This window comes from Pagrus major, chromosome 13 (assembly GCF_040436345.1).
Source record: "Pagrus major chromosome 13, Pma_NU_1.0".
Lineage (NCBI taxonomy): Eukaryota > Metazoa > Chordata > Actinopteri > Spariformes > Sparidae > Pagrus > Pagrus major.
The window spans coordinates 514,687-533,492 of record NC_133227.1 but is presented as its reverse complement, the minus strand read 5'-3'; the positions used below and the strand labels follow the sequence as shown (position 1 = coordinate 533,492).

General features: G+C 41.1%; 3 protein-coding genes across 3 annotated transcripts; 2 read left to right on the top strand and 1 right to left on the bottom strand.

Moving 5' to 3' along the window:
- Positions 1-1,222: 1,222 nt before the first annotated feature.
- LOC141006754 (claudin-4-like) lies at positions 1,223-2,402 on the top strand. Its single transcript, XM_073478979.1, has one exon. The coding sequence runs from the start codon at positions 1,425-1,427 to the stop codon at positions 2,055-2,057; it is 633 nt and encodes a 210-aa protein (XP_073335080.1). The 5' UTR covers positions 1,223-1,424; the 3' UTR covers positions 2,058-2,402.
- Positions 2,403-4,657: 2,255 nt separating this feature from the next.
- On the bottom strand, positions 4,658-7,373 carry LOC141006750 (claudin-4-like). The gene is made up of 2 exons (XM_073478974.1): positions 6,898-7,373; positions 4,658-5,303 (listed from the first exon to the last, which is right to left on the bottom strand). The coding sequence occupies exons 1-2, from the start codon at positions 7,371-7,373 to the stop codon at positions 4,658-4,660; spliced, it is 1,122 nt and encodes a 373-aa protein (XP_073335075.1).
- Positions 7,374-15,655: 8,282 nt separating this feature from the next.
- On the top strand, positions 15,656-17,414 carry LOC141006751 (claudin-4-like). Its single transcript, XM_073478975.1, has one exon. It carries the CDS (start codon positions 15,927-15,929, stop codon positions 16,596-16,598), a length of 672 nt encoding a protein of 223 aa, XP_073335076.1. The 5' UTR covers positions 15,656-15,926; the 3' UTR covers positions 16,599-17,414.
- Positions 17,415-18,806: the final 1,392 nt, after the last annotated feature.

The window sequence follows — 18,806 nt, the reverse complement described above, 5'->3', positions numbered from 1 at the left end:
TTTCTCTCGATTTGTGCAGTTTTAAAACAGGGTTAACTTTCTCAAGTATGAGTGAAGTGGCTCATTATATCTGAACCATGGGGAGAAACGAGACATGGAAGGATGTATTTTCATGTTTATTTTTACTGCATAGCTGTCATATGTAACAACAGTTAAAATTAGTTCCTGCGTAACATTTTGAAGGGTCTGTAAAGTCCATGAATGTGAGATTTTACAGGCGACTGTCTGTGTCACCTTATTTCATGTTCTGTGAGCAGCAATCAAGCTGAGTGATTCCACCTGCTCTGATTAGTCAGTGAGCCTCAGCTGACCTGTTGGGTTTGTTGCTTTTCACTCTTGTTGCACTGAGCTGTTGTGCATGTGACAAACATCCATATCAAAATGAACAACAAAGATCGAATGTGAAGGATATTCTGAGAGATATTCAATGAAGAGTAAATATTAAAACTTAAAATCCTTATAGAATAGATTGTAAAGATCATTTTTTACCAAATAATACATTTTAAGTTTTAAAGGGGAGAACAGCCGTGCTAGCTGCACAATTCTTGGGATGGTAATGTCAGTCAGCTGGTCCAGACTGAAATATCTCAACAACTACTGAATAGATTGCCATGAAATTTTGGACAGACATCCATGCTCCCGAGAGGATATTCACACAGAAGAAGGCAGAAAATGTGGTCCATACCTTCATGATTCATAATTGAGTTATTTTTGGTTTATGACTTGAAAAACTAATAACACATCAGCCTCAGTTGACCTGTGTGTTTAACCCTGTTAAATGCAGCCTCATGTGGCTTCTTCAGGACTTCTAGCGATCCGTTTAGATATTTCACTTGTTGACCGTTCTCACATACTGTCAGTAGCAGCATGTGGTTGCTAAAATGTTAGCTTGTAGCTGAATGATTATTGTGGCAATAAGTATACTTCAGATCAGTGTCATGCCAATTTTGTAATCCTACTTGTGTGTTTATTTTCCTCAACTCAACTCATCTGAAAAAGGTTTTATTAGTCCATTATTGTTTGACGTGTGGTTTGAAAAAGCCTTGAGGACTTTGATGTACCAACCTTACACTAAGTTAATGCTCTACATTGCACACGTTCATTCCTTAAGTTGTATTTTCATGTTTCTCACAACATCAGACACTTGCTGTAGCAAGTTTTTCACTGAACCAAACTGTTTGAGCTTCTTTTATTTCTCAGAGCTCTGCTGGGGCACCAGAGGGCCTCTTTGTAGGAGAGAAACACCCCTGAACTCAAAGGCAGCATGATGGATGTTTATATCTGAGCACTGAAGCCAGAGCCCGCCCAGAGGAGGGGGCTACTCGGGGGCATCTGCGGGTCATATAAAACTTCCCCACAATAGGAGAGCTTTTTGTTAGCAGTCCAGACTAAGTAAGAAAGAGAAGTAGCACCAGCAAACAGCAATGGCATCTTTAGGGCTGCAGGTTCTGGGCGTAGGGCTGGCGGTGCTTGGATGGATTGGAAACATATTGATATGCATGCTGCCCCTGTGGAGGGTGTCTGCTTTCATCGGGAACAACATCGTGGTGGCTCAGACCATTTGGGAAGGACTGTGGATGACCTGTGTGGTGCAGAGCACAGGCCAGATGCAGTGCAAGGTCTACGACTCCCTGCTGGCCCTGCCTCCGGACCTCCAGGCGGCCCGAGCCATGGTGGTCATCGCCATCCTGTGCTCTCTGTTTGGCCTGCTGCTCTCTGTGGTCGGGGGGAAATGCACCACCTGCATTGGGGACAAGGTAGCAAAAGCCAGGGTGGCCATCTCAGCTGGTGTTTTCTTCATCCTGAGCGGGGCTTTGTGTCTGGTGACCGTGTCTCTGCCTGCTAACACGATCATCAAGGACTTCTACAACCCCCTGGTTCCAGACGCCCAGAGGAGGGAGCTGGGTGCGTGTCTGTACATGGGCTGGGGAGCATCAGGACTGCTGCTGATCGGTGGTGCTCTGCTCTGCTGTCAGTGCCCTTCAGGAGGAAACCGCTATAATGGAGCGAAGTATTCGGCGCCAAAATCCACAACACCCGGGAAGGAATTTGTCTGAGTACCTGCGTTTCATGAGAGGCAGCAGCCTTTGAAAAGCGCCTGACTTTGCATACAGCTCAAACCTGTTGGTTATCAAGTTGTGATTTGCATTGTGACTAACTTTTTTTGACTAACACACTGTGGCCTTTTGTTTCGGATGAGACTCTAAGGTATGTGCCATGTTAGGATAGTGGTTTAATTAACATTGTTTTGTGTTATATTTGCAGTATTAATTCATTCTGACGAGACTCTCCTGATGTTTTGCAACATAAGCACTTCAAAATGACTCATGTATTTGTCATGTGAGATTTATTTTTAATTTTGTTTTTCATTCAGACAATAAACATAATTTTTTTGTCAACAATGTTTTTACTGAACTGGCAAACATTACAAGGTACACCACATGTGAACTGGGTAACATTTTTGACTCATAGATATTACCACGAACCTTCCCCAGTTGATTTCTTACATTTAGATTTTTGTAAGTTTCAGAAAACACGCTTATAAAAATGATGCATTGTTAAAGATTACACTACCCAACAGGCAGGTCTAAGAGTGGACGGTGTTGAGTTGCTGTACAGATTGTAAAGTCAAATGGCACATTTTTAACTCTAATTAGACCACAAATTAACCCTTTAAGATTTTGCTCCCGCTTTTCCCATCTGATACTATTTTGCTATCAGATGTTTTATCACAGAAAGTGTATGAAACTCATGAACTCAAAGTAATCACACATTCTGCAGTTATGGATGAAATTATTGTCAAAATAAATGATTCCCCTCTTCGCTGTGGAGAAACCTCTCTCTGAGAACCACTGGGCTGTAATCAACTACTTTTAGATTGTGGTGCTGGTGCTTTCACCTCAGTGAAAGATCTTCCTCCACCACTGGCCTGGTTTCAACCAAGTGGCCAAAGTGGAAACAGACACATAAGTGAAAAACTACAGTGGCGCATTGTTTTTCTTGTCAGACTGGTTTCAACTGAAAATGTCTGTAAACAAAAAGACAACCATTAAAGAGCTTTAGGATATATCAACCTGACAGGACTTGGCAGATGTGCTCTCACTGGACAAAGTGTAAATATCCATTCTTTGGAGATATAAAACAGTTTCTTAGCAACGTGAATCCGAGCAAACACAGAGCACTGTTGTCTCGGGCGGTGACGTCCATTTTACTCAAGACAGAAACTGTAAATTACAACTTAATATAAGGGCTCTTGATTACAGCATGGCAAACATCTCAACCAGATACAGTAAATTCCCAGAAGTTGACTCCCCTGAATTCCTGAACGCCTTATCACGAGTTCAGTATCACTTCTGTTACTGCAGGTGCAGAGTGAACATGAGAAAGGAAGAAGTCAGTCTCTACCAGTGATTCCCACCCTTTTTCTATCATTGAATAAACTGACAAACCTTGACTAAGTTACATATTTTATGGATACTTCACGTTATATTCAATACATAACAGTAACAGCATAGAACAACAGATACAACTGAGAACAACTGCAAACTGTAAAATCTGTGTGAGTGACTTGAAAAATCAAGGAAACCGATTACTATGAAGTTGTTAAAACTTTTAAGCTCTTACAACTTATATTAAAAGTCTACTTTACTTGGCTGAAGCCAAAGCGTGATTACAGTAGGATTCTTACAGTAATCAGTTTCCTGACTTTTTAAAGAAAAGTCAACTTTTAAAATTTACAGTGTGCAATTAACCAAAATAGTGAACCTATTAACCGCAGGAAGTTTGTTTAAAACTCTTGAATTTGAATTTACCTGATTTTTTATCTGAACATTTTTAACAATCATACATATCTACCAGGCTTCACCGTAAAAAATTCAGTGTTTTCTTCCTCCTGACACCTGGCCATTGTTCTGTAAGCTCTTTGGTTGTTTTAGCTGCGTACTTTTCTAATGACAGAGAAAAGACAGAGGAGGCTCTGTGAATATGTGTTCAGGTCTTCAACATGCACTTTTCCTGTGAGTTTTTCCACGTGTGTCCTCATTATGATCCAAACTTTAAAAAATAGGAATTTAATTTAGTTTTGATCAGAGAAGTGAATGAAATGCTTAGATACGGGCATGTTATATATGTCCTTTTTAAAAGTTTTCTTACACCTTTTAAAATCAAAAAGGCCTCGTGACCCAAAGAACTGCATTTGGGACCCTGACAGGGACGGGACCATTGATCTATATAATAACTGATATAAATTACAGCAGTTTAATGAAGACATTAGGTAATCAGATGTTGCATCAGTCCTAATAGTAGGCCTTTTGCTGGCAGTAACAATATTGTCGCAGAGAAATTTTACATGTTCATTAAAGATACTTCCATGTAAAAACTGACAATTGATATTGTATGTCAACCTTTGATAGAGACACACACAAACAAATCAACAGACAATATACTTTACTGTGCTGTCTTTCATTACTTTAATGCTCCAAATTGTTTATTGAGGTTAAAAGAAGGCTTTTTTTTTTTCCTAGTCAATCAAATACACAGAATTCTTACTTTTTACGTAACATTTTGAATAAACAGACCTGTTTGTGCAACTTTTTGGTGAGAACATCAACAACATTTTATGAAAAACTGGAGTTATCTTATAATGCATTACCCACATTCACACATAGTCCACATTTGAAGTTGCGGTTCTTGCAGGTGCAAACTTGGCAGGTACATAAGGTCTGCCGTCCTTCGGGGGGCAGTTGTTGCAGAGCAGGCCTCCTCCCAGCAGCAGCAACCCAGCGGAGCCCCAGCCGATATAAAGCGCAGCCCCGAGCTCCCTCCTCTGAGCTGCGATCACCATGGGGTTGTAAAAGTCCCTGATGACTGCGTGAGCTGACCACGACACCGGGGTCAGGATCAGCAAGGCGGCTATAATGAAGACCACTCCGGAAACGATGCACGCTTTTGCTTTGGCCGCTTCATCCTCCATGCAGTTAGTGCACTTCCCTCCAACCACGGCCATGAGGACACCAAACACCCCGACGATGACGGCGATGACCACCATTGCTCTGGCGGCCTGCAGGTCTTGAGGTAGGGCCAGCATGGAGTCGTATACCTTACACTGCATCTGGCCCGTGCTCTGGACCACACAGGTCATCCACAGGCCCTCCCAGATCACCTGGGCGGTGACGATGTTTGCCCCGACGAAAGCGGTGACTCTCCACATGGGCATAGCGCAGGTGATGATGGTGCCCAGCCAGCCGATGAAGGACAGCAGCACACCCATGATCTGGAGGCCCTGAGAAGCCATGGTCACGCCACTGCAGCCTCAACTTCTACCAGAAGAAAGTAAAGATTGGTCTTTCAGAAACGTTCACGTCTCGCAGATTATCACACTAAAAATGTTCTCCACACTCACACCTGCTCGAGGAAGTGTTGGCTGTGCTCTGATGCTCCGAGGTCCCACTGTGAGAACAAACCTGCCTCCCATTGTGGTTCCAACTTTCAGGGTGGAGTTTCTGTGCTCCCAGACAAAAGGGGGGAAAGCTGAGACCGAATAGCCACAATGTTGTTCTCGCTCTCTGTTCATTGTTCCCTCACATACATGCTTTGTTACTTCAAGCAAGGTTTCTAGACTGGGAACAATGGCTCCAGATCTATATCCCACCTGTGCTCACACAAACACACAAACACACACACACAGGTCAAGCCTTGAGCAAACACAAACTTCAGAGTTTGGGTCAATAGAGCAGGAAGTTAGCAAAGTTTCTTGATTCAATCTTCATTCCAACAACAGAGATTTAACCCTTGAATAGCTTTTTTAATTCAGACTTTATTTAATTAAAACTGATCTGAAAGTGATTCATTCTAGATTGCATCTGCAATTAATGGTTTTTAATCATAGCAAAAGGATTAAAGCAAAGGGATGTGACTACTCACTGGCTTTTTTAATATTCACTTTCTGAACAATTGAAAAATTGGTCCTGTGAGTCAGGTAGAGTAAGGTGTACTACAGGACAAGTAAAGCATAAGGTACAAATACCTTTGCCTGTAGGCTCACAGTTTGAACAAAACCAGTTTCCAGCCGACGAGCCTCTTTCTTCCTGACACACCTAAACCTGATCTACAAGAAAATAAGACAATAGATACTTTTCAAGTCCTGTTTAAGCTATCCTTGTTTTGATTAAAAGGCAGTGGTGAATAGACACATATGCATCACTAAATGTGTAAAATGTCAAATTAATATCAAAAGTTCTTTTTATAAAATAAATTAAAAGTTAATGTTAGAATTTGTTTTATTTGATTGTTTTGTTGCATTTAATGACCACTGAATGTATCACGTTGATGCTGTGTGAATGCATGAGGAAATAAAAAGCAAGCACAAGTCATCTCACATTTGTTAACAAAATATTTATTTACAGTTTAACCGACACATCATGAATCTCACACACATGTTCCATAACCCACATACAGCATATTCAAAGTCAAACTGAGATTATAGAACATACTGCTTAGAAAAGACTTAGAAAAGACTAATATTCATATAAACAATACATGAAACAGTGTTAGCATATAAAGCAGAATTTCCTCTTTGGGTGTGGTTCCCTTTTTCCAATTTATTCCAAACACTCAGGAATACTTTCTGCTCGAGTGACATCCTGATTTCAACACTCACAACCCAGTAGCACCAGTTCATCTGTCCCAGTAATCATTGTGGAGGCCATTTACTGATTCATAGATCTGATTCAAACATAGTCTTTCCCGGACACTGGTGCTGAGGCATCAGATCTGGCAGCTTTGTATTTTGCAGTGTAGGAGCCTTCATCTTTAGGAGGGCAGTTGCAGCAGAGTATCCCCCCTCCGATCAGCATCAAAGCGGCTGCTCCCCAGCCAATGTAGAGTGCGGCGCCAAGCTCTCTCTTCTGGGCGCCGACCAATAGCGGGTTGTAGAAGTTTCGGATGATGGTGTGGGCGGTCCAGCAGACGGGGACGAGGCAAAGGACCCCAGCGACAATGAACATAACTCCAGCTGCGATGCCCACCTTGCTCTTGGAAGACGGATCCTCCACGCAGTTGGTGCATCGCCCCCCAGCTACAGAGAGCAGGATAGCCATGACACCCACGATGATGGAGACGATGGTGAGGGCCCGGGCGGCCTGGAGGTCAGAGCTGAGTGCCAGCAAGGAGTCGTAGACCTTACACTGCATCTGGCCTGTGCTCTGCACCACGCAGTTCATCCAAATACCCTCCCAGATGGTCTGCGAGGTGACGATGTTGCTGCCGATGAAAGCACTGACCTTCCACATGGGAATGGCGCACACAACGATGGCACCAATCCAGCCCACGATGCCCAGAGCTGCGCCCAGCATTTGTAACCCAGCAGACACCATGGTGGACAGCGGATTTGATCTTCAAATGTAACTTCTTCCTCTTTCAAAGTGACTTGAAAGATCTCGCTCTGTGTGTTGCGATTCCTTCCTTGCAGTAACGTAAGCCTGTGTGTTGTTTGTCTCCTTCTGTGATGGAGGCAGGTCCTTTGTTCGACAGGTGAGTTTGCTGAATGAGACAGGATTCAGAGGACAGCAGGTGTATATGACTGCCTCTCAGAAAGAGGAGGAGTCCCCGCTCTTCCGGTCCACCCGCAAACCCTACATAACCTGTTTACCCTCTCCCAATCGTCCATGAAACACAAGAAAATATGTGAAACTGCTTTGCATGTAGCACCTCAATCATTACAACACACTCCACTTTTACATGATATAAGCATCTTATTTAAGAAAAGTTGATAGTAACAGAATAGGGTTTTTTTTGTTCATCTCACCTCTCCACTCCCCTTCCCCCACGGTTTCACCTGAAGCAGCTGGAGGGTGGAGTGACGTCATGAGGGAGAGGTGAGTCAGTCTGTATTGAATGACAATACCTCAAAAACTTCACACTGACCAAATACGGTCTTGTGCTCAGTGATTTTACTGCATTACACCTTTACAAACTATGGTTGACATGCTGCTGGAGTCAAAATAGAGACCCATAATGTCCTCACTCAACCGTATATAGTAATAATTATCTTTGTCAAAGACTCTCAAAGACGAAAACCACCTGTTGGTCAGTTTAGGCAGCAAAATAAGTTATGGTTAAGGAAACAGTGGTTTCAATTCAATGTTTATAAAGTAAAAACATTATGGTTGGTGCTTTAAGTTGCTCTTGACGTTTACAATTTAACCAAAACCATAAACTTTCTCTTACACATGACCATAAAAATGATAAACATTCTATGGGCAGATTCTGTGTTGGAAGACAGGATGTTTTGGGGAAACAAAATCACACACACTGAATCAAAAAAGATATATTTTCTGTATGAGACCCTTATCCACACATTCACCACTTCCAGACTGGACTACTGCAATAGTCTCATCTACGGTTCACCATCCAAAACAGTCAAAAAAAACTACAATATATCCAGAATTCTGCTGCTCGTCTTGTCACACACTCCCACACCCGTGACCACATCACCCCTGTCCTTCATAAGCTCCACTGGCTCCCCATCCCCCAGCGTACCCACTTCAAACTCCTTAGTATCACCTACAAAGCCCTCCACAACCTGCTCCACTCTACCCGTCTGAGCTCCTCCACCAGCACACTCCCACCCGCACTCTCAGGTCTGCTGACATAAACCCCCTTTAAAATGTTAATAAGTCTTATATATCACATATTGTCTCAAATAAACTGGAGGCCACTGGCTAACCCTAGTCCTGAACATATGATCACTTATACACATCCCAAAGCTGAGCATTGCAACTCATCTGTTCCTCTTCTCTCACTAAGCTGTGCCTCGGCACTGTTCCTCGAGTTCAGTTCGCTTGAGACTGTTCCTGAAAAACACCAGCTTTCTCCTTGAAGATGAGGCGTTTTGGTGTCGGTCAAAGTAAACGAGAGTGTTGTTGTTGATGTGAAATGTGACATAAAGGGACAGTTTTAAAGCTCCAGCTTCACAGAATCGCTAGAAAAATTAATGAAAGACCAGAGAGGAAAACTTACTGGGACAAATGTTTGAAATGATTTTGCAGGTTAGACATAACTTTAATCTACAAACAAACAAACAACATTTCAACATCTAAAAAAGGAGAAAAAAAAACTGTTCATCGAGATTTTGTGATCTAATAAACTTACTGCCTCAAATTTGGCATTAAATTAATGTCTTTGAGTTGTGGACAAAACAAAAGTCATTTCAGGCTTTTTTCACAATTTTCTCTCATTTTATAGACCAAACAACTAACTGATTTATTAGAAAAGAATCCACAGATCAATCAACAATGAATGTAATTGTTAGTTGATGCCCTACTGTATGTAAAACTGGATAAATGATCAACATGTAGCTTTAAATAACAGCAAAAACATATCTACTTGAACAAACAGTGATTAGCCGACTCTCTCACACCTAAAATCAGAATATTAAACAGTGTGTCCACAGTCTGGTTTTAAACAATCCACAATCCACGTTCAATCCACAATGCTGTTGTACACTAGTGTGTACAGAGAGGAGGGGGAAAGCTCACTTACACTTTGTCACATATTTGCAATTAAACCGTTTTAATAAGGAGACACATAATGTGACCTGGCTCTGATATAAAACAGGTTGATCCTCCCACCAGTACACTCTCTAAGGTTAGATAATTAATGGTGTGCATGTGCCTTGCTTGTTACTTTATGAAGCAGAATTACATTTCTCACTGGAAACAGGGGAAATTTAGTGACAAATGAAGAGACCATGTGAAATGAAGGCTGAGGTCGTCTTTGAGCTCCGTTATGTTCGGTCTGTGTGTGTTCTGTGAATCAGACTGAAGGCTGATTGTAAGTGTGAGCATACAAGGGTTTTTGTTCAGAGAAGATCACAGGAAAAGAGCTTGTATTTGATATTTATGTGAAACTGGTGTGAGTAGAGGCGGGAGGGGCAACAAAGAGGGGTCAGTGTAAGTGCAAGTACTGTGATAAACAACGTATTTGACAGGTCTGGATTTTGTACCGACTAAATGTTGTAAACCTGCTGTTCTCCGCTCTGCCCAAAGAGAGGCAGCAGCTTCCACTTTCTGCCACTTAACTGTGTGTGTTTGGTGGAGTACACACTTGTGCAATAACCTGCCCTGAATTCCCTGGAAGAGTCACTTCGGTTCAACTCGGATTCAGAGGAAGCAGAAGCATAATCTAAATTTTATCTTTTTAAGAAAAGAAACAAAAGAACACTGTCAGCTTATTTTCATGCCGTTTGGTATAAGCTCGTATACACCGAGGACGCAGCAATGAAACACACAGCTCTGGTTTTGTTTGCTCTGCTCTGGAGCTTTCCACGCGCGAGGAAGAGAAAGAAGGATGTCTGTGCGCTTGTGAAAGTGTGGCATCACCCACTGTTCAAAGGGCTTTTAACTGCGGTTTTGAATGTGTCCATAAATCTCCGAGCAGCCATTAAATCCAAGGCTCCCCAAGTCTTTCAAAGGACTTATTACTTAGTAACTGAGAGTCCGCTTATAGAGCAATATTCCCACTGACCAGTGACCTAATAAACGCTACCAGTGGAAATCCCCGTCTTTCTTTGAAATGAAGGCAGGTGATTGGTTCAGAGATATCTCAGTGTGATTTTGACAAAAAAACAAAAACATAATTGGATGTGATGAATCCTCCTCAATACAAAACTTCTTTATTTAAATATGGGTTGTAACATGTTTAGGAGGTATTCTCAGGCCAACAGTTTCTATTACATTATACGGCCCCTGCGTCATCGTGATAGACAGTTTAAGAGCTTGCTATCTTTAATGTGACAGAAGAGAAGTTGTTTCAGTTTTTAATGGTAGTTATGAACAAGTTTCGTTCTTGTCAACTGTGACCAGAGTGCAATCTCACTCCCCTGGCAGACATAAACCATTTTCAACATGCCGGACATTTTTTCCAAAATGCGCACAGACTCTTATGACAGAGTAATCAAGGTTTTAAAATAAATAAATACGTTTTAATAATTTAATAATTTAGTGTTTATCAGACAAAAATGTGCCTGGGAAAGCTATGTTTCTGGGGGGCTAGGCCTTACTGATCACAAAAACACAACTTTACATTTGTATTCATTGATTTTGGTGAAACTGGATAATATAACTCTGCCATTTACGGTTTCCTGATGGACATACAGCTTGAATTGCTGCCTAACTGCTGCTAACTTTAGCTGCCGTTAGCTAGGTAGCTCAGTTAGCCATGCAGCTAGCAGTCCTATTAGCCGACTCTCTATAAATCACTGACATCTGAGGCACAGCAGTTGAACATCAAAAGGAAAACCAGAACATATTTTGTCCATAAAATATCAATCAGATCATGAGTCCTGGTCGGAGTCGTGAATCACCTTGGTAGGACAGGAGTTTTAAAGTGAATTTCTCTCCGAAACAGAAGGGGGCGCCAAGTTGCAAAAAATACCAATTATTGCATAATGATGCTTTAAATCACAGATTGAATGATGGTTTTACTTTAAGAATTAATTTATCAAGTGCTTTAAAAGCTTTTAATATAATATTTAAAACCAATGCAGTTTTGCATTAATACCAAGTAAATAATGCACCATATATTTATCACATTTAGCTTTTGTCCACCATCAATGTTTTTGACTAAAGGAAAGCCAGTGAATCATTCCAGCCTGTTTACATTTAACACACTGAAAGAAAAGATGTAAAGTTATGAACAGAAACCACAAAGAACACATCCTTATTTGTCTATATATCCTGTCCTTGTCCGTGCTTCCACTCTGGTATAATTTTATAGCTGTCTTCCCTCCTGTATTTAGGTTACTGTGTTCAGTTGTGGGCAATAGTTGTAGATCCATGCTCGCATGCTATCTGAACTTCCTTTGGCACGTAACCAAATAGATAAAGCCGTTACTCATAAGCTGAAATACTATCTCCACACACGCAGTTCGATTTGATGATAGATCATTTCTGAGTATTTCTCTGCAGCTGGCGAGAAGGAAGTGTTCACACTATTACAAATACACCAACGCACACAAGGAAACAACAGGAGAATGGACTTCATGTTCAGAGGCTAATCCAGGCTGCCTGGGCTATTAATGTGTAGTGAAGGGTTGTGTTTGACAAGAAATTACTGTGTAGCTTGTTTCCAGACAGAGTCGCTGCCCACATATTCTGTTTTTTCAAGGCTAGTGAGATATATTGTTAAAGGTACTAGCAAACAAGTCACACAAGAATGCTAGATTGACAGCTGTGAGCACTAACAATAGCCATGTTAGTTGTTTGCATTCATTGTAATCAGGTTTTCTTACATATAATTGAGACATGAGGTAGTTGAATATAGTTAGCAATGAAAACAATCATCGTTCAGCAAGTAACAAGTACACACACACAGCAGTTGTTTTTTTTCATGAGCAGGTTCGATTTTCTGTTAAAAGAAATGTGCATCCATCAAAAGCCTTTAGAACCCAGGCTGACCAATCTGGGGCTTGTGGGCCAAATTCAGCCAATCCGGTTCAGTTTGGCTCGCTGGATGTTTCTCTTGGTTGATGCAGTTTAATTTTTTGAGGCTCTTTAAACATGTAGGATCCCTATTTAAGGAGACCTTTTACACTTTTTTGTTTTTTACCTTTCCTTCAATGTTTTATATCTGTTGTTGTGCATGTAAAAAATGTCCACACCAACAGAAGCTCCTCTAAAGTGCCTGAAATGCCTCGTCTTCTGTGACTTAGTGACTTTACTATGTCACCATGTCACACAATTGCATAATTTGTGCCCATATTTACTGTAGAAGCGAAGCTAACTGGCAGCTGAAAACACGGACAGAGCCAACCGGAGACATGGTGAGCGGTGCTGGCTCAGGCATGTGTGAGCTGACCAATCAGAGCAGACTGGGTATTTTTGCGGGAGGACCTAAAAAGAGACAGGAGCTAAAACAGAGCATTTCAGACGGAGGGGGAATACAGTGCTGCTGCACTGGCCAGTAGGAGAAAACAGATGCATTTTTTAGCATTAAGGTAAAATTATGAACCTGAAAATGTGCATAATATGTTTCCTTTACTTGTTTTTTACAATCAGACCATGACAGAGTGACAGGTTTGGCAGAAAGTACCGAGCACCATTGCTCTGCAAAGGCCTTGAATGCCAGGTAAATCTTTATTTATTTATTTATTTGTATTTGTTTGTTAATGCTGCCTTATGTAAATTTTAAAATCCCAAAGCTCCATTAATCAGAATTTTTCCAAATTGACATATGGTGAAGGAGTCACTTGTAACTCTACAGATCTACTGAGCTTTGTAGCCTCCTTTAGCCGATTGTTTTCGTTTTACCGCCAGCAAATTTACTGTATTCATTGTGACTCCGCTCATCATTGCCAGCAGTGGCAGGCAGCAGTTTTCAGCTCTCACATCTTTCATAATGACTATCAGGCAGCAAATCAAATATTTCTTTTCCAAGCGTGCTGTCAGATATGATTTGAATTGTTGAATTGTTTGTTTTTGTCCTTAATACCGCGATAATGTCAGCGAATTGCTTTTTATTAGGCTTTATCTTATCGCGGTTACTGGGTTAACCATTCTTTAGCGGACGTGTTTGACATACAATATTGAAGTGTGATAATGTGTACACGTATACAAGATAAAAAGCCTGATAGTGGCACTGTACAAATCTGTGTAGACATGCACATGGATTCACACTGACAGAGTCATGCAGATCTGGTTTAAACGAGAAACCAGAATCTGTGTCGCCGTTATATCTCATCCAAAAGTCGAGCCGTTGATATGTGAAGCAGGACTAAAAAGCATTGTACCTCTCTCAATTTGCCAAAGATAATGATTTTAAAGGGAACTCTGGTAATATTGTGCATTTCTAGAGCAACTGATTCAACTACCAAGTACTGTCTGTGTGTCTAAAGCCTGATATTTACTATTCCTCTGTGCCAGAAACCTCCTTTCTTCTCTATTAAAACACAATAAGAAGACAAAATGGGAGACAGAGGTGGGATCTAGTCATTGTTTTGCAAGTTACAAGTAAGTCTCAAGTCTTTGCACTCAAGTCCCAAATTCCTTTGTATTCATGTTTGTTTTGGCCGTCGTTGTCGTGTGATGCTGAGCTGCACTTCATGTACTTCCATCTGTCATTGCTGTGGGATGATGTGTGCAAAGCAGATGTGCAGTGTTCTGAAAAAGACTTTCCCCCGGGGTCAATGAAGTCCAACTAACTAACTAACTAACTAACTAACTTTTCTTTGAATTTTGAGTCCTACACAATTCAAAATGCCGTTCACTGTGCAACTTGAAATGTCCAAAACAAGTTGAAAGTTGGTCCATCTGTAACTTCAAACCACTCGTTCAACGTACTGGAACTTGTTTATTTGATGAATCATGCAGTTCTTGTGTGCTACTCTAGTTTTTGTACGTGACAATGTTCACTTTGGTATCATTTTTCCAACTGGAACTCAGTAACATAACACAAGTTCTTCATGGTTCTCTCCTGCAACTGTTTGAATCACATACTTTTTAATCATATGGGCTAAGGGGAACATAACCAGTATTTTCAAGTTAAAAGGCTCTGATGTCGTCATATCTGAGAGTCCACACTTCTGCGGGGTGACATGTGCATTCATTTTAAGGAACATGGGCACTATAGGTCATTTGTGTAAATCCCACTTACACACCTGCTGCTGTAAATGCACACTAGTGCACCAAAAGTGTATTAATCCGGAGCTAAAAACAGTCCCCAATATATCAAATTTTTGCTCTGGTTTGAGTATTTTTTTTCAGTGCTGTTTTAGGAAATTATTGTCCATTTTTAAAAAAAAAAACTAAATATATGTGACCCCTTTTTGTAAAGATGTATATCTGCAGTATGTATCAACAGGCTTACAGCTCACAGATTGTTTGTTTTGGTCTTTTCATTGGAGTTATGTTTCAGTTTAGCTTTAAACATGAATCATTTACTGATTTATTCACAGCTGAAAAAAATGCAGAGCAGTTGGTCCAAAGAGGCCATAGACAGGCCACATATCTATAAAAAAAAAAAAAAAAGATTCCCAGCCTTTCTTGTTTTTCATTAACCTGAATTTTATGACTGAGTGAACCAGTCAAGATGATACAAGTTTCGGTTATAAAATCTGTCATGTTGTAGTCGAGGCTAGAAAAACAACAAAAACAAAACTAAAAGGTATGACAACAGAAAACAGATAGAAGAAGCCTGCGTAGATTTAATACATACGCATGTTCCCCTTTTGTCTTCTCCCTCTCTCTCAAACACAACCCCACTCTATGCAAACATACACACTGGATACATGTACACACATACACATCTATTAGAATACATGTTTGTGTATCTGTTACAGTCTCCTGTGGTCACCTATCAACCACATAACAGGCTCTTCCTTGGCCATTCATTACCTACTGACAGCAATAAAGCAAACACACCCAGAGCTACCATGGGCAAAAGGTTAAACCATAAAAATACCCTTCATTTGAAAAAGCACACATACGAGCACCAACACACCCAGGTGGTAAATGAGGCCAATGCCCTGGGCTCACATGATTGGCTTGGCTGAGCGAGTGATGTCATCTCTTAGGAGGGCCTGACCACTTGGTAATAAAATAATACACAGATAAGGGTCATCAACTCCTTACTAGCAGCAGGAGAACACGGGAAGCAGCATCGGAGCAGGCACGAACACGACGCCTAGAGTTTGTGGAGGAAGAACACTTTGAAAAATCTACACCTCTCGATCCAGCAGCAGGTGTAGCGACAGCTTGAGGAGGAGGCTCACCTGGAAAGAAGGGGCTGTCGAAGAGGAGCAAATATCAAGAAGGCCTTCAGATATTTGCTGGAAAGGAGGAAAAGGAAGAAAGGAAATTCAATAAAGAGGGACCAAGAGGACAAATAAAGGAACTTTTAATCATAAGCAGGGACCCCTGTCTGGGTGCACAATGGTGTCTTTTGGACTTGAACTGACTGGCATTTCTCTGTCAGTGCTCGGCTGGGTGCTGAGCATCATCAGCTGCGCCTTGCCGATGTGGAGGGTGTCTGCCTTCATTGGCGCCAACATCGTCACAGCTCAGGTGTACTGGGAGGGCCTGTGGATGAACTGCGTATTCCAGAGCACGGGCCAGATGCAGTGTAAGGTCTACGACTCAATGCTGGCTTTACCTCAGGACCTGCAGGCCGCCAGGGCGCTCACCATGGTCGCCATTATCGTGGGGCTAGTGGCTCTTCTCATCTCTATGGTGGGGGCAAAGTGCACCAACTGCATCGATGATGACGGGGTTAAAGCCAGGGTGATGGCCTCCTCAGGCGGGGCGTTCATCACAGCAGCTCTGGCTGAGCTGGTGCCTGTTTCCTGGTCCGCACACACCATCATAGTTGAGTTTTACAGTCCGATTGTCCCCACTGGTCAGAAGATGGAGATCGGGGCGGCGTTGTATTTGGGCTGGGCTGCCGCCGCCTTGCTGCTGGCTGGGGGGTCCATCCTCTGCTGCAGTTGCCCTCCACAGGAAGAGAAACCAACAAGGTACAGCCTGCACCCCCAGAGTCGTATAGCGTACTCCGCCGCACCGAGGTCAATCGCTCAAAGCTCCTACAACAGGAGGGACTACGTGTGAGAGAAGAACAGAGGGATCAAGAAGATTACTATAATATTTTCACATTTGCAATATGTAAAGAAATGTAGCTAAACAATAATATCACTGGTTTAACTGGAACCAGTTGTTCACTAGAAAATGGTAAAAGAGCCAAACCAGGTGTTTGGTTGGTGTGCGGATAGTAAAGACCATAATTATGTGTAAATATAAAGTTTTTTTAATACTTTTGAAAAGAAATAGCTCTTTACAGATGTTCAGTGGACCTGTTTACATTACCACTGGTCCAACGGAAGCAGCTGATAAGATCCGATTCAAGGTGTGACGAAATACGGCAGGTGAATTTGGTCTATGCAGTCAGTTCAGTCAGGATATATTTATTATTTGTGCTTATAACATTTACATTGTGAATGTTCCTCACTGTGCTGATGAGTGTGTATATATCAGGTATCATAAACTTTTGTGACTGTACTGAGTTTTAAATGGCTTGTTTTTCTGGTCTGATAATATTTTTCTTGCTAATACTACAAAACACAGACACACACTGAGTCACAGAAACATTGTACAGCCAAGCAAAATGGAGCTCACTTTGGGCTCCAAAGCAAGGTCAACATGGTGGAGTGGGCTGTAAGAAGAATAAGGGAAGTACATAGTTTATGTGGTATATCTAGGGTGTTTAAGCTTTTCATCTCTATCACATTTCACTTCATTATGGGGCTGTGTTTGGACATTTTCTACAAAGGTTTATGTTTTTATATAACATGTCTTTTGTTGTATTGTCATTGAACGTGTTGTGTGCGGTGGACTTTATGAATGCAAATGTTTTGTTTTAAGATCTACTGAAATTATTGAAATATAATAAATAACAATATATAATGAATTAATAAAGATTTTCACTGTCAAACATTATGTGGCCGTGATTCAACCCGATTAGACTTAAAAGCGATTAAGTACCTGGCATGGGAGAAAAGGCTCAAAAGCTTAATAGAGGTAAGGGTTTTGATTCTGCATAGATGATGATGATCAATAAGTATAAGACAACATGAGTACAGTGTTCAGAAATGTAATTATATAATCTGTATGTTGTTATTTATTTGTTATAGCATGAGAAAAGATACTTTTATTGTTGAGTTAGTGACATCTTCCCCGAATATGTCAGCGCTGCACGGTCTTTCTTTCAGATTCTGTTGTGCAGATATCTGATAGGAAGGGAAGTCCCTTCTGTTTGGCATCTGACTCAGTGCCTGAACCACAGATACCAACGTTTTTCCTGTTTTGAATAGCCAAATTATCCCTCTGTGGTCCAGCAGGTGTGCTCAGGTAAAGCAGAGACGCCCACTAAATCTACACCAGGAACATCACTGAATACGACCTACTTCTACTTCTCTGAGCACCACTGAACAAAACTCTGTCAACATTGTCAAACTCTGAGACAATTCTCCATTTCAAGTTTTTTAAACCTGACCAAAGAGTAACACCAAGTGGTGAAAGATGTATTTTTACCCCAAAAATGAAAATTCAGTCATTATCTGCTCACCTCATGCTGATGGAAAGCGTCGGTACACCCCGTCTGAAGTGGGTGCACAGGCTCAACAAAAGTCAAAAGTCCTGTATCTAAAAATTAACTCAAGTAGAAATACAAAAGTGTTAGCAGCAAAATATACTTAAAGTACCAAATGTATAAGAAATCTTTATGCAAAATGACTCATTTAAAAACAATGTATATTATATTGTTACTTTAAAATGATTGATGCATTAATGTGTAATCAATTGAGTCTCATCTCGTTTTTTGTTGACAACAGATGCAAATTAGCTGCTAGCTAACTCTGGTGCAATTACTTTTAATTGTGACCTGCCCCTGTAAAAATAAACTATAAAATGAAAAATGTAATTATAATAATAATAATAATACACTTTATCTAGTGCTTTTTATGGTACATACATTTAACAGAGAAACAACACATTAAAACATTTAAGAAAAAAACATCATCAGAGATTTAAAGCACTTCTGACTGCTACGTGTACTTAGTTACTTTCCAGCACTGGTGACACTACAGTTTAAACTCATATGATCTGTTAATGTTTCTGTACTTGTTTTGGTAACACAAGCAGCAAGTGAACACAGGCGCACTGATACAGGTAGCCTACAGGTTGTGGCTGTTATCTCACCTGTGATGCATCAGCTGAACGTTGTTACATAAACACGAGAGACTGACTGATGGATGAAACGGC